This window comes from Mytilus californianus, unplaced genomic scaffold, assembly GCF_021869535.1.
Source record: "Mytilus californianus isolate M0D057914Y unplaced genomic scaffold, xbMytCali1.0.p SCAF_14, whole genome shotgun sequence".
NCBI lineage: Eukaryota > Metazoa > Mollusca > Bivalvia > Mytilida > Mytilidae > Mytilus > Mytilus californianus.
Window position 1 is genome coordinate 24,998,490 of NW_026262626.1, and position 16,469 is coordinate 25,014,958.

General features: G+C 30.4%; 2 protein-coding genes and 1 long non-coding RNA gene across 5 annotated transcripts in view; 1 reads left to right on the top strand and 2 right to left on the bottom strand.

Moving 5' to 3' along the window:
• Positions 1-16,469, bottom strand: part of LOC127724604 (40S ribosomal protein S4-like) — a 399,059-nt gene that overhangs the window by 114,857 nt on the left and 267,733 nt on the right. The gene's annotated exons all lie outside the window — the stretch shown is intronic.
• The window catches only part of LOC127724600 (sodium/potassium-transporting ATPase subunit beta-like), a 51,519-nt gene that overhangs the window by 14,401 nt on the left and 20,649 nt on the right, over positions 1-16,469 (top strand). Inside the window, exon 2 of one of the 2 annotated variants that reach the window (XM_052231619.1) lies at positions 10,040-10,069. The exons of the other annotated variant lie outside the window; for it this stretch is intronic. Coding sequence (XP_052087579.1) covers positions 10,040-10,069 — 30 coding nt within the window. The remainder of the gene's footprint in view (positions 1-10,039; positions 10,070-16,469) is intronic. 2 annotated transcript variants of the gene reach the window in all.
• On the bottom strand, positions 23-5,003 carry LOC127724633 (uncharacterized). Of its 2 annotated transcripts, none has more exons than XR_007992622.1 (3): positions 4,923-5,003; positions 91-168; positions 23-48 (listed from the first exon to the last, which is right to left on the bottom strand). It is a non-coding gene; the product is annotated as an uncharacterized LOC127724633 (long non-coding RNA). The 2 variants fall into 2 exon arrangements; XR_007992621.1 differs by lacking the exon at positions 91-168 and adding an exon at positions 4,761-4,838.

Genomic DNA, 16,469 nt, shown 5'->3' on the forward strand with positions numbered 1-16,469 from the left:
CTCCAACAATCCGTTTGTTTGTCCGACCTCCATGCGCAACTACTCCGACTGTCGTCGATAACTCCGACCTCCATGCGCAACTACTCCGACCTCCATGTGATCCACCATCTGTCGTTGATATACTCCGACCTCCAAGTGATCCACCATCTGTCGTTGATATACTCCGACCTCCAAGTGATCCACCATCTGTCGTTAATATACTCCGACCTCCAAGTGATCCACCACCTGTCGTTGATATACTCCGACCTCCATGTGATCCAGCATCTGTCGTTGATATACTCCGAACTTTATGTGATCCACAATCTGTCGTTGATATTACTACTAACTGACCTAGCTTACCTACCCTGTTGATTCAGGGTCCCTGACTAGGTTGCTCAGTTATCACTGGCTGGAACAAATCAGGCAAATCTACCTGTGATGTTGTAGAACGATTCCCTCTATCAATATAAAGTAATGTGATCGTATAGTTTTATGTACATCTTAACGTCTGCGTTGTGTCCAATAACCAAAGCCAATATCCAGTGTTCTTGTCCAATCGTCATTCTTGTGGTTAGTTTACTCAATTGTTACTTCTCATTGTTTGACAAGTTGAGTACTGGCTAATAGTTCTTAGTGGCTGGTTCTAATAGTGGTACAGAAGCGATTCTAACATCTCTAGAGGCAGTACCATCGCCCTCAACATTAGTTGACACCACTTGATCGCCACCAAGATATCTAGTGACTATTTGAACCTCTTTATTATTAGTACTTCTCAATTTGGCCAACCTCTACACTTTAATTTTTGACTATATTTGGAAAATAAATATAACAAAATGCCTATAAAGATAGCAAAGAAATAAATCAATGCATTTACTAAATTTGATAGTTCAAAGTCGTCCTCAATAAGTTCTTACTGCTTTAATTTGCTAAATGGACTTATCAATATGTTATTTCCTTAACTAGAATATAAAAACTCGAAAAAATACGAAATGGTTTCTATATTAAAGTTAATTTCTTTTACTAAGTTATATAATTAATTTTTTTCTACTGTGTAGCAATTTACCCCCAAAAAAACAACCTTTTCATATATACTCTGCTCTCGCAGACACTGAAAAGGTTTTAAATAAGGTTTGACATTCAACCAACACGTTCCTTCCTTTTTCATAAACAAAGCTGTGATTAAGAGATTACTGATATTAATACGGAATTCTAAACAATCAATATTTTTTCAGTGATCCATCTGAAGCGACAATTAGAATGAATATGATTAATTAAAACAAAAGTATATTATTTACAAAAATATTTCATATACACATAAAAATTATACTTATAAATAAACAAACTAGTTATAACGAAGCCTATGACTACATCTTGTTAGTCGTAAAAAAAATGTGAGAATGTTTAACATTAATTAGACTAAGTCTTTCTTTCAGACTTATACATTTTTCGTTTATTTTTCTTTAGTATACTTATTTCATCAACAGGCATGTTCTGGCTACTTTCTAAACTATATCTCATTTGTCATCTCATTTAAACCGGAAGTTATAGATGACCTTATGACCCTCTTCTCTCATTTTTTTCTTGGCTTGCTAATTCCCTTTTTTTCATCAGCATCACATTAATATTCGTCGGAATATGTATCGCGTTATTGTTTATAACGATTAATCATATGATACTTATTTCCATATATTTAAGTCCTAAATTATTTTTTCTATTAATATTGCCATCCGTGTTACAATGCAATATTATAAAAACATTTTCATTTTTAACCCTTATTATAGATTTTTTTTTTATTGTCAATCATTCATTTGATTTGCTCATTGATGATTATACATGATGTTCAAATATCCCTTTGAACATATTAAAAAATATATATAATCATATATTTCATCTATCGCGAAATACTTAAAAACTTAAAACCATAAGATCGAGCGAACAAAGCAGTTATATCAATTTTTATTATCTATGCGCTATTTTCTGAAGATAATTCTGTCATTCTTAAAAAATACCACAATAAGGGTTGGTTTTCTTTTTCATAGAAAAATTGTTACTATAACAACCGTGAATAACACTAACCAACAACGTGCACCATTTTCATGGCTTAGCAACGTATGCCTTATTAATTGTGCGAAAAAAAGGTTTGGATTCTAAATAACATAGAATTTTTTTGTTTCTCTAAAAAAGAAATGAACTTACGCACTGCCCAACTGCGTCAACCATATTTGAACAATCATGGTTATAACATCGCAGAAATACCCTTAACTTCGTCGCCAAAAGGTTCTTAAATGAAACTTTCTTATACCAGTGTATACAGGCGCGTATATTCTAGAATTACGGATTGTATCTTCAGAAAACAACTCAAAATATGAATCAAAACAGAAATTATTATATTCCAAATCAAGATATAGATGTTTTAATTTTATCATTATTCACGCAGTTTAATACTCTAAAATATAACCAGCATCTAGAGAATTTTACTTATTATGAATTAATTCTAAAATATTAATATTTAAGCTTTTTAAATAATATCTATATATTCCGTCTTTTAATGAACAGCATATAAAAACTTCTCCTCATTATATTAAAATTTGTACGCAAGTCTTTTATATTAATAATATTTGGACTGTCTTTCAATTTACAGCATATAAACACATCTCATCATTATAATTAAAATTTGTAAGCAAGCCTTTTGTATTGACTTATAAAATCAAATACCTAATAAAGTCCTTCACCCTAATAATGATTACATACAAAAAATATCAATAGAAAAACCTCCACCAATGAATTAGACAAAATAAATATCTACATTTTCGCTTATAAAATCAACATTATTTTAACAAAACATTCCTCATGCTGAGTTAATCCAAGTTAGCATCTTGATCATGAAAAAGTGTGCTTACATCTTGAAAACCTATTCCTATTTTTTCCGATTTTGAACCATCAAAGCTTTCAATCGAATTAATGCCCTTTTCAGATACCCGTTGAGTAAGACTTTGAACTTTTGTTACTAAATTTGGAAAAACTAACCATATCCTTTGTTTTTCTATTCAAGCAAATTCGACTTATTTCATTTTTAATTTTTGCTTTTAAACTTAGAAAAATAATTTGAAATTGAAATTAAAATGACAATTCGTTGTTCAGTTTGAAATCCAAATTCAAAGAGAACAAAGTCATAAAACGAACCGTTCGACCATCATATGAGAAGTTTAATAATATTCGTTTTATTACTGTGTTAAAGGTATATAATTTAATTTTGGATGTAACACGTCTTCTGATTGGCTGAAAGTGTTTTGTCTATCAGCTCATCATGAGACATAAGTCATGTGACCGTGACGTCACCAACGTTTTTTTTCAAAATTTACTCCTTAAAGATTGACTTTAGAATTAAATTATAAGGAATGATTGTAATATTTTTTCTGTCTATTCGAAATAACGCGGGTTATCCAGTGTGCACCGAAGTTTTGATGTTATTTCGAATAGACAGAAAAAATATTACAGTCATTTCTTAAATAGAACGAGTTTCTGATAAAAAAATTATGTGAAGGAAGTTATTGATCCAATGCATGCACATATACTAAGTTAAGCCCTTTGTGTACGTTTATTACGGATCCATAACGTACAAAAAAAAAAGGAAAATAACAAAAATACCGAACTCAGAGGAAAATTGTAAATGAAAAGTCCCTGAGCAAATGGTAAAATCAATCGACACAAAATATTGCATGATGTGATTGTTGATCGAAAACTTTTGCTGCTTATTAATTTTCGGGTTTTGGTGCCGAATTTTACCGATCGTAACCTTTTAATAAACAATCAATACATAATTATGGAGCATGTGAAAAATAAATTAGTTCATATGTATATTTGTTGTTTTTTTTTTAAACATTCTCCATGTGTTCCCAGTAAATTAAATTTGGTCATAACAGTTGTTAATTGATCAGGTACATTACATTTTGTTCTTTCAAAATCGATTAATATTATCCTAATTCAACTTTTGTTTACTTTTTCTTTCATCACGATTTTTCCTCGCACTTGTGCTGTGCGGTTGTCGAAATTCTAACGAAAGGTGTCATGGTTAAGGTAACTGCATATTGAAAAGATGTTGACGAATTAGTTTACGGGAAAACAATAATTCAATATTATCAGTATATTTCTGATTTTGATAAATGCAGGACAATATGAATGCTTGCAAATTAAAAAAAAACAACATTCATAAACAAAGTCATTTCAACAGTTCAACAACATCTACTGAATGTCCAGCAATGCATAGTTCATACTGTTCTTGTGTGGAATAACTAAGTTGAAAAGGTTCAATTATTACACTCTTCGTAACATCAAAGATCGGAACTTCGTAATACAAGAAAAAGGCGCAACCATTAACTGCTGGTCGTCTTCATAACCCCGACTCCGGTGGACTGCTCCTCCGAACGTCGTAGTCAACTCCAACAATCCGTTTGTGTGTCTGCAACGCCAATCCCCGTCATTCAGAAGTACTGCAACTTCTCCGACTGTCGTCGATAACTCCGACCTCCATGCGCAACTACTCCGACCTCCATGTGATCCACCATCTGTCGTTGATATACTCCGACCTCCAAGTAATCCACCATCTGTCGTTGATATACTCCGACCTCCAAGTGATCCACCATCTTTCGTTGATATACTCCGACCTCCAAGTGATCCACCAGCTGTCGTTGATATACTCCGACCTCCATGTGATCCACCATCTTTCGTTGATATACTCCGACCTCCAAGTGATCCACCATCTGTCGTTGATATACTCCGACCTCCATGTGATCCACCATCTGTCGTTGATATACTCCGACCTCCAAGTGATCCACCATCTGTCGTTGATATACTCCGACCTCCATGTGATCCACCATCTGCCGTTCATATACTCCGACCTCCAAGTGATCCACCATCTGTCGTTCATATACTAGTACTCCGACCTCCATGTGATCCACAATCTGTCGTTGATATTACTCCTAACTGACCTAGCTTACCTACCCTGTTGATTCAGGATCCCTGACTATGTTGCTCAGTTATCACTGGCTGGAACAAATCAGGCAAATCTACCTATTGATGTTGTAGAACGATTCCCTCTACCAATATAAAGTAATGTGATCGTATAGTTTTATATACATCTTAACGTCTGCGTTGTGTCCAATAATCAAAGCCAATATCCAGTGTTATTGTCCAATCGTCATTCTTGTGGTCAGTTTACTCAATTGTTACTTCTCATTGTTTGACAAGTCGAGTACTGGATAATAGTTCTTAGTGGCTGGTTCTAATAGTGGTACAGAAGCTATTCTAACATCTCTGGAGGCAGTGCCATCGCCCTCAACATTAGTTGACACCACTTGATCGCCACCAAGATATCTAGTGACTATTTGAACCTCTTTATTATTAGTACTTCTCAATTTTTTAAAACTTAAACTTAAATTTTTGACTATGTTTGGAAAATAAATATAACAAAATGCCTATAAAGATAGCAAAGAAATAAATCAATGCATTTACTAAATTTGATAGCTCAAAGTCGTCCTCAATAAGTTCTTACTGCTTTAATTTGCTAAATAGACTTATCAATATGTTATTTCCTTAACTAGAATAAAAAAACTCGAAAAAATACGAAATGGTTTCTATATTAAAGTTAATTTCTGTTACTAAGTTATATAATTAAATTTTTTTCTACTGTGTAGCAATTTACCCCCCAAAAACAACCTTTTAATATATACTCCGCTCTCGCAGACACTGAAAAGGTTTTAAATAAGGTTTGACATTCAACCAACACTTTCCTTCCTTTTTCATAAACAAAGCTGTGATTAAGAGATTACTGATATTAATACGAGTTCTAATCAATCAATACTTTTTCAGTGATCCATCTGAAGCGACAATTAGAATGAATATGATAAATTAAAACAAAAGTATATTATTTACAAAAATATTTCATATACACATAAAAATTATACTTATAAATAAACAAACTAGTTATAACGAAGCCTATGACTACATCTTGTTAGTCGTAAAAAAAAATGTGAGAATGTTTAACATTAATTAGACTAAGTCTTTCTTTCAGACTTATACATTTTTCGTTTATTTTTCTTTAGTATACTTATTTCATCAACAGGCATGTTCTGGCTACTTTCTAAACTATATCTCATTTGTCATCTCATTTAAACCGGAAGTTATAGATGACCTTATGACCCTCTTCTCTCATTTTTTTTTCTTGGCTTGCTAATTCCCTTTTTTTCATCAGCATCACATTAATATTCGTCGGAAGATGTATCGCGTTATTGTTTATAACGATTAATCATATGATACTTATTTCCATATATTTAAGTCCTAAATTATTTTTTCTATTAATATTGCCATCCGTGTTACAATGCAATATATATTATAAAAACATTTTCATTTTTAACCCTTATTATAGATTTTTTTTTTATATTGTCAATCATTCATTTGATTTGCTCATTGATGATTATACATGATGTTCAAATATCCCTTTGAACATATTAAAAAATATTTATCCTGCAATCAGCTAACTTTTGTACAAATAACAGGTACACAAATAATTTTTTGCTTTGTTTGTACGTGTGCCAATCGGCAATCATCGGGTGACTCCGCTACTCTCCTTCTGTCCTTAGATGAGGTACGGAATCGGCCGAGTTATGACGAATGTACTTGTACAAATAAAGTCTCCTGTTACCCCGCTTTCATGTTGAGCAAGCGGTAATGTCCGCGTTTAAACTATGTCGATTTCTTTGAAAAATCAGAGACAATGATTTAGATTTTAACAACTAAAGTTTCAAGTGTTGGGTGTAAATTTCAGGATAAAAACAATATATGTACATTGTCGGAAAATATAAAATTTATTTGTACTCGCTACGCTTTTCGTCCTGTTCCTAAAGCTCATACAAATAAATTTTATATTTTCCGACAATGTACATATATTGTATATATATAATCATATATTTCATCTATCGCGAAATACTTAAAAACTTAAAACCATAAGATCGAGTGAACAAAGCAGTTGTATCAATTTTTATTATCTATGCGCTATTTTCTGAAGATAATTCTGTCATTCTTAAAAAATACCACAATAAGGGTTGGTTTTCTTTTTCATAGAAATTTTTTTACTATAACAACCGTGAATAACACTAACCAACAACGTGCACAATTTTCATGGCTTAGCAACGTATGCCTTATTAATTGTGCGAAAAAAAGGTTTGGATTCTAAATAACATAGAATTTTTTTGTTTCTCTAAAAAAGAAATGAACTTACGCACTGCCCAACTGCGTCAACCATATTTGAACAATCATGGTTATAACATCGCAGAAATACCCTTAACTTCGTCGCCAAAAGGTTCTTAAATGAAACTTTCTTATACCAGTGTATACAGGCGCGTATATTCTAGAATTACGGATTGTATCTTCAGAAAACAACTCAAAATATGAATCAAAACAGAAATTATTATATTCCAAATCAAGATATAGATGTTTTAATTTTATCATTATTCACGCAGTTTAATACTCTAAAATATAACCAGCATCTTAAGAATTTTACTTATTATGAAATAATTTAATTTTGGATGTAACGCGTCTTCTGATTGGCTGACGTTGTTTTGTTTATCAGCTCATAGATATAATTTTGTCATGTGACCGTGATGTCATCAACGTTTTTTCATGGTTTACTCCGGTTTGAAATGGAATTTAGAATTAAATTATAAGAAATGACTGTAATATTTTTTCTGTCTATTCGAAATAACATAAAAAATGTGGTGCACACTTTAAAATAACCCGCTACGCGGGTTATTCAGTGTGCACCACATTTTTGATGTTATTTCTTCATAGACAGAAAAAATATTACAGTCATTCCTTAATTAATTCTAAAATATTAATATTCAAGCTTTTTAAATAATATCTATATATTCTGTCTTTTAATAAACAGCATATAAAAACTTCTCCTCATTATAATTAAAATTTGTACGCAAGTCTTTTATATTAATAATATTTGGACTGTCTTTCAATTTACAGCATATAAACACATCTCATCATTATAATTAAAATTTGTAAGCAAGCCTTTTGAATTGACTTATAAAATCAAATACCTAATAAAGTCCTTCACCCTAATAATGATTACATACAAAAAATATCAATAGAAAAACCTCCACCAATGAATTAGACAAAATAAATATCTACATTTTCGCTTATAAAATCAACATTATTTTAACAAAACATTCCTCATGATGAGTTCATCCAAGTTAACATCTTGATCATGAAAAAGTGTGCTTACATCTTGTACACCTATTCCTATTTTTTCCGATTTTGAACCATCAAAGCTTTCAATCGAAGTAATGCCCTTTTCAAATACCCTTTGAGTAAGACTTTGAACTTTTGTTACTAAATTTGGAAAAACTAACCATATCCTTTGTTTTTCTATTAAAGCAAATTTGACTTATTTCATTTTTAATTTTTGCTTTTAAACTTAGAAAAATAATTTGAAATTGAAATTAAGATAACAATTCGTTGTTCAGTTTGAAATCCAAATTCAAAGAGAACAAAGTCATAAAACGAACCGTTCGACCATCATATCATGGCCATGCAACTATTATCCTCAGTGTAAGCTAGTACGAGTTATCCCGCATGATTTTAATTTCTTATCCGTCTAATCAGTCTTTTCTGTGTGTGATATCTTATCAAGACACCATGCTGAGTTTGTAAAGACAATGTTGACACTCGTAAATAATTTGACAACCCTAAGTAAACAATATTATAACCATATGACATTGTATCATGTTAGGTTCCGTATGAATGCGAGTTTTATAAACTGACTTTATTTCCAAAAGATAAAATTCGATTTTACCGAATATCAAACATACAAAATAAAAAGTAGAAAAAGGACAAATACGAGATTATGACAACCAAACATATATACATGTATATATATCTATCATTAAAACGTTGGTTTGTTATAGTTTATAAAAGGACTTGCATAAAATTAAAATTGTTCTTTAACAATTTCAAAAGCAAGAGGGTTGTAATTGTGAGGTTATATTATATTAGATATAATATTCTTTTGCTTAGACTCCTTGAAGATTGGAAAACAGCTTTGGATAAAAATATGTATGTGGCAGCTATACTTATGGATCTTTCGAAAGCTTTTGACTGTCTACCACATGATATTCTTTTAAGTAAATTATCTGCCTACGGTCTTTCTTCTAAATCAGTGAAATTACTTCAAAATTATCTTACAGATCGTAGGCAACAAATCAAGGGAGTACTCAGCAGTTGGGCTGACATCCAGAAAGGGGTACCCCAAGGCTCAATCCTGGGACCCCTATTATTTAATATTTTTATAAATGACATATTCTATTTTATTGAACATGGTACCCTGTATAATTATGCTGATGATAATACTCTGTCATATGCTGACAACAATTTTGAAAATTTATTGTGTACACTTGAAAGAGAAAGTGCTGTTTTAATTGACTGGTTTAGATTTAATTGTATGCAGGCAAATCCTGATAAATTCCAAGCCATTGCAGTTGGAAATAAAACATTTGCAAAAAAGGCCTGTTTTTAATATACAGTCAGCAAAAATATCCTGTGATGAGATTGTCAAACTTTTAGGTATTGATATTGACTATCAACTTAATTTTAATCACCACATTAAAAATATTTGTCGTAAAGCATCTCAACAACTGAATGTTTTAAAGCGCATTGGCTGCTACCTTACTAAATTAAATAAATTGACCATTTTTCACACATTTATTTTATCTAATTTTAATTTTTGTCCTTTGGCATGGCATTTTTGCAACAAAAATAACACCACTAAATTAGAAAAAATTCAGGAAAGGGCTTTACGATTCATATATGAAGACTATGCTAGTTCATATGATGAACTACTTTTACGAGCAAAGGTTCCATCATTGAAAATAAGACGTATGCGTAACATGGCTATTGAATGTTTTAAAATTTTATATAAATTGTCACCACCATGTTTACATGATTTAGTTGTATTGAAATATTGTAAATATAATTTTAGATATTCTAATTAATATTGTAGATATACCTAGGGTCCGAACATCAACCTATGGTAAGAACTCTTTTAAATACACAGCTGCTGTTTTATGGAATGATCTACCTGATGATTTTAGAAAAATTGCTAATTTTAGTCAGTTCAAAAATATTTTAAAGTCATGGAATGGAAATGACTGTAAGTGCACAGATTGTGCAGATTTTTAGTTGATATATTATGCTAAAATTATTTACCATTTAGATCATACCCCCTTTTTTTCTTTAAAACATTTTATGCTATGCATTTTACCAGCTTTTATGCCTAGTTTACACTTATATGCTTTTAGCTTTAATACCTAGTTTATGCTTATATTCTGCTTGTTACCATCATGCTTTTTAGTGCTTCTTTTTGTGCTGTGTAATTTATTGCATGTGTATTATGTGTTGTATTGTTATATGTTGTATTGTTATAAATGTCTTGTATGTCGGTTAAAAGCTCATTAGAGCTTATGTTGTCTCTGTTTGTATACCTTGTCGACTCTTAATAAAGCTTATTTATTATTATTTTATTCTTGATTTCAGTAACACCATTTTTAGAGAAGTATGCATTGAGTTGACAATCAAAATATGGATAGATGTAATTCATGTAATAACAAAATACATAATCGAAAAATGATTCACTATAGTCATCAATAGAAATTTTCACACGATGTTGTTCGATTTTGATATATTTTAAACCTTTCTTTCGACGTAAACCCGAATATGAGATAACGTAGAATTTTAATACACATACACAAACACAAACTCATTGTAACATTTTGATTTTTATTAAAAGAATAAATTCAGTCTCTGCTTTTTATCTTGTTTTAACCTCCCAGAATTGTATGTTGATTTTTATTTTCACTGACTTTTCAACCATGATTTCTGAGAGACACTTTTCTCAAAATGGGCCTTCAACACTTAATGCTACTATAGTACCATTGCCCGCGACGATTCATTTTGTTTATACATCACAATGGAAAACACGCTACACAAACGTATTGTAAAGAGAAATGTCGTATTAATAATGAATAAGTAAAAATGTACAGCGAAATTTTCAAATTTCTTTAAAAATGTCTACAGTTAAGACAAAAAATTTAACGATGTGAAAAGCAGCGTGGATTTGAACTTGACAATTTTATCTGAAATTCACACCAGGTGACCAAATACATGTTGAAATTTGTGAACTTCACGCGGATATCTTTAGAAAACATGCTAATCGAAACAACAGGGGTCGCAGGCATCTGTTTTCAAGTATAATTCTGAATTTTAACGATTCCAATTATCTTATTCATTCGATAAATTAAAAATTACAAATTCTGCAAATACATGTACAATATAAATGTAAGCCGAAGATGTGGTATGAGTGCCAATGAGACAGCTCTCCGTAAACTTTACATTAACAGAAAAATAATTAATAAAATAAGTTTCCTTTTTAATAAAAATTTTACATAACTGTTCAATTGCAAAATTAAAATTTTTTTCACGATAGAAACTTTTGAAAGGACGGAGACAAATTAAAAATAATATTTATTTTGTTCAATTCGTTTTATTTTTCTAAAAGTTAAGTGTATACAAGGAGAATGTGCATCAAACAGGCAATAGACTAGTAAATTCACATGTACATGTATTATCTAAAATTTTGTTTCTTAAACTGTTAAAATATTTTAGTTCAATTTATTTCAATTTTAAGCGATTGCCGTTTTATAATCTTTAAATTAGCATTACTATATACAAATATTTTCGTATATAGTCCACACTGGCACATATGCTGCCCTTGTCTTATTCTTTTAAGACTTTGGCAATTGGTTTATCTTTGAGAATATTTTTTTTTCTCATTTGAAACTTTTGTGCATTGAAATTTACAATTTATAAAGTAAACTTGAAAAGAAAGAGGCTATTAAACCGTCACAAAGAAAGAAAAAAAACCCACAAACTACTGAGAATAACATAAGTCATCACATTGTCATGTGTTAATTATTTATCCACGAATAATTACCTGGTTTGACTTAGATTATTTCTGGTCAACTTCAGAAAATGATCGCAACTCGATTTTTGAATAAAAAAGGCCCTGATTCAAAAAAAATTGTAAAATATGAAATTCATATTAATTGTTGGATAGATTTAAAACCAGAGAATAAATATACATGCGAATGAAGCTGTTTCTAATAAAGATTGTTTGTCAATTCATTACAGCAGATTCCATTGAGTGTGTAGCCAAAGGTAATATCTTTGGTTAGCTTGCTTGATAGCTGAACCGTGAAGTCATTGTTAGGTTAGGTAAACTACCCTACTTTAAGAATAGACTAGTCCGACAGAAAACCAATCAATCTGTCTGTTGGACTATGCTACTTCGAAAGGAGGGTAGTATACCTGACCAAATAATGACTTCACGGTTCAGCTAACAAGCAAGCTAACCAAAGATATTACCTTTGGCTACACACTCAATAGAATCTGCTGTAAAGAAAACCCATGTTTTAAATAGAACGAGTTTCTGATAAAAAAAATAATGTGAAAAAAGTTATTGATCCAATGCGTGCACATATACTAAGTTACCAAGTCCTTTGTGTACGTTTATTACGGATCCATAACGTACAAAAAAAAAAAAGGAAAATAACAAAAATACCGAACTCAGAGGAAAATTTAAATGAAAAGTCCCGGAGCAAATGGCAAAATCAATCGACACAAAATATTGCATGATATGATTGTTTATCAAAAACTTTTGCTGCTTATTAATATTCGGGTTTTGGTGCGGAATTTTACCAATCGTAACCTGTAAATAAACAATCAATACATAATTATGGAGCATGTGAAAAATAAATTAGTTCATATGTATATTTGTTGTTTTTTTTTAAACATTTTCCATGGGTTCCCAGTAAATTAAATTTGGTCATAACAGTTGTTAATTGATCAGGTACATTACATTTTGTTCTTTCAAAATCGATTAATATTATCCTAATTCAACGTTTGTTTACCTTTTCTTTCATCACGATTTTTCCTCGCATTTGCGCTGTGCGGTTGTCGAAATTCTAACGAAAGGTGTCATGGTTAAGGTAACTGCATATTGAAAAGATGTTGACGAATTAGTTTACGGGTAAACAATAATTCAATATTATCAGTATATTTCTGACTTTGATAAATGAAGGAATTTCTTTTTAAAAGAAAGTATATGCACATGTGTTCATATTAGATAACCACAATTGGGGAAGGTCTAAAAACAGGACAGATAAAACCAGGACAGTTATTTTTGATACGTTTTCATCTGTTACTTTTGTTTTACTCAACATATTGTTGAAATTTAAACTGTATAATAAAGAACAGGGTATATACTTACATTATTTGTAAAAAAAATAAAGATAAAAAATTAATAAGTTAAAAAAAATCTGCCAGGACAATTAAATTTTAAGAAAAAAATGGCTGAAATTGCCGAGAAAAATTTACTTATGATTGAAATAATTTCTCCAAAATAACTGTCTGGCATAATATTTTTGTACGATTATAAAGTTTAGGGAATAATCATTCTAAAGATCTAAAATTTAATATAATTTTCGATTTTTAAAGTTAAAAAAATCTGCCAGGACAGTAGCCGATTACGTTAGAAATTTTGTTGAAATTACCTCAAAATCGTAATATAAAGTTAAATATCTTCTTCAAAATGAATGTCTGGTAAGCAAATGTTGGTTCATTGGAAAGTTTAAAGTATAAGCTTTAAGAAAATATAAAAAAAATATGGACTTTTATTTCATTAACACAAAAAAAATCTGCCAGGACAGTAGCCTACTCCGTTAAATTTCTGTATAAATGGCGGAAATTCACAACGCAATTTCTAACTATAAATGAAATATTTTCTTTATTTCGATTGTCTGACATACTATTTTGATACTATCATAAAGTAACAGACACAATTATAATATAAAACTAAAGAAATTGATCAATTTTCATTCTTAAAGTAGATAAAAATCTGCCAGGACAGTAACTTATTTGTCTTAACTTGTGAGGAAATTTCAGATAGAAAGTGTTTAACTTCCGACATTGTTAATTATGCACAAAACATTCTTTTAAAACAGTTTCCATTAATCCAGGGTTTCCAGAACACATGTTATGCTCCAGTTTTCTGTAATCAACAAAAAAAATGGCTTTCTGAGACAAGTTTTACACCTACACAGGGTCCGGCTGTACAAATTCATCATAAAGGACATTCACACTGGGTTACTTCTTTAACCAAACAATCAAATGAAGTTTATATATTGGACAGCATGTACGACACACTTACAACATCTTCAGAAATACAACTTTCACAAATATATTCACATGGTAAAAAACGTCTGTTGGTCAAGATACCAGAAGTTCAGAAACAAACTAATTCCATAGATTGTGGGTTGTTTGCAATTGCAAATGCTGTAGAATTTTGTTTTACAAGTTTTTCAGGTGGAATACATGTAGAATTTGACACAGAAATTTTTAGAGAACATCTTGTGATTTGTTTAGAAAAAGGTGAATTTATTCCATTTCCAAAGAAAAAAAATGGCATGAAAGGTAAACCGAAATATAAAACTAGTGTGGTGGAATGTAACTGTCAGTGTGGCAAATGTGATTCAGTAGAAGACATGTTAGGGTGTGAATGGCAGAAAGCAGTTAAAAAATGCAACATTTGGAAACACGTTTCGTGTACGGGGATAAAAGAAGGTGACACATTCCTGTGCTCTAAACACATTACTAATTAGTGAATAAACACCTATGAGGATTTGACACCAATCAGTGACTTTGAAGTTTTTATTACTGTCAAAACTTAATTTAATTTGTTAAGAGTTTGCTTCCGATAAAAAGGAGATTTTACAGTTTTTAATTTTTGTGTTGTTTTTTTTTTATTGTATTGTATGATTATTTATATATATATGTATGTATGTGTATGAAATGTTTTTGATTAATAAAATATAAGCCCATGCCCTTTCAATGATCTGTCTGCTACCTTTAATTAACTGAAAAGAGATCAAATTAATCAACATAACGAAATAAGTAAATATTTTTTTAATGAACACACCAATAATTATGTTTTCTAAATATGTTCACTTTCATGAATATATCACTGATAAAGCTTAAACTGCAAACTTTGAATAGAATAAAACAAAAAAATCTTTGAGAATTATTTTAAATTTAAAACAAATTTCTTCACTAGTTCCAATGTAATAATGTACTGTCCTAGCATATTTGTTTTACTTTAAGAAATGATTAAAAAATAAAGTTATAGATTTTTTGAATGATTTGGTCCTAATAATATCAAAAAAGTATGCCAAACAATGGTAATAAAAATACTATTTCATTTATAATTAAAAATTACGTTGATTTCCGCCATTTATTCAAACATTTAAGATAGTTGGCTACTGTCCTGGCAGATTTTTTTTATGTTTACAAAATAAAAGTTCATAAAATTTTATATTTTCATAAAGCTGATAATACAAACTTTCCAATGAACACACATTTTCTTGCCAGACATGCATTTTGAACAAAATATTCAAATTTATCCATTGATTTTAAGCGAATTTCAACAAAATTTCTGACGCAAAAGGCTACTGTCCTGGCAGATTTTGTTTGTGTTAATGAAATAAAAGTCCATATTTTTTTATATTTTCTTAAAGCTTATATTTCAAACTTTCCAATGAACTAAAATTTGGTTACCAGACATTCATTTTGAAGAAGATATTTAACTTTATATTTTGATTTTGAGCTGATTTCAACAAAATTTCTAACGTAATAGGCTACTGTCCTGGCAGATTTTTTTACCTTTAAAAATCGAAAATTATATTAATTTCTAGATTTTTAGAATGAGTATTCCCTAAACTTTATAATCGTACAAAAATATTATGCCAGACAGTTGTTTTGGAGAAATTATTTCAATCATAAGTATATTTTTCTCGGCAATTTCAGCCATTTTTTTTTTTTAAATTTAACTGTCCTGGCAGATTTTTTTTAACTTATTAATTTTTTATTTTATTTTTTTTTACAAATAATGTAAGTATATACCCTGTTCTTTATTATACAGTTTAAATTTTAACAATATGTTGGTTAAAACAAAAGTTACAGATGAAAACGTATCGAAAATAACTGTCCTGTTAATAGACCTTCCCCCACAATTGTTTACTAGGGCAGAAATCCGCTCGTCAAAAAACTAAATCGGTACTTTATTGTTGTTCTTTTCTAAAAGATATCATGGTTATTGGGAAGAGCTACTGAATTATCTCCCCTTGTCGTGATAGATGGCATTGCCATTTGCTAAATAACTTCCGTTGCACCTGTTTACATTTTGCGACATTTGTGAGTCACAAGAAAGTAAAAATTCCAGAAATGGAATCGAAATATGACAGAGTAGATGTCCCCGAGAATTTATATCTGCATTCAGACAATGAACCAAATGAAGATTTTGGTACAGGGGTTTACCCGAT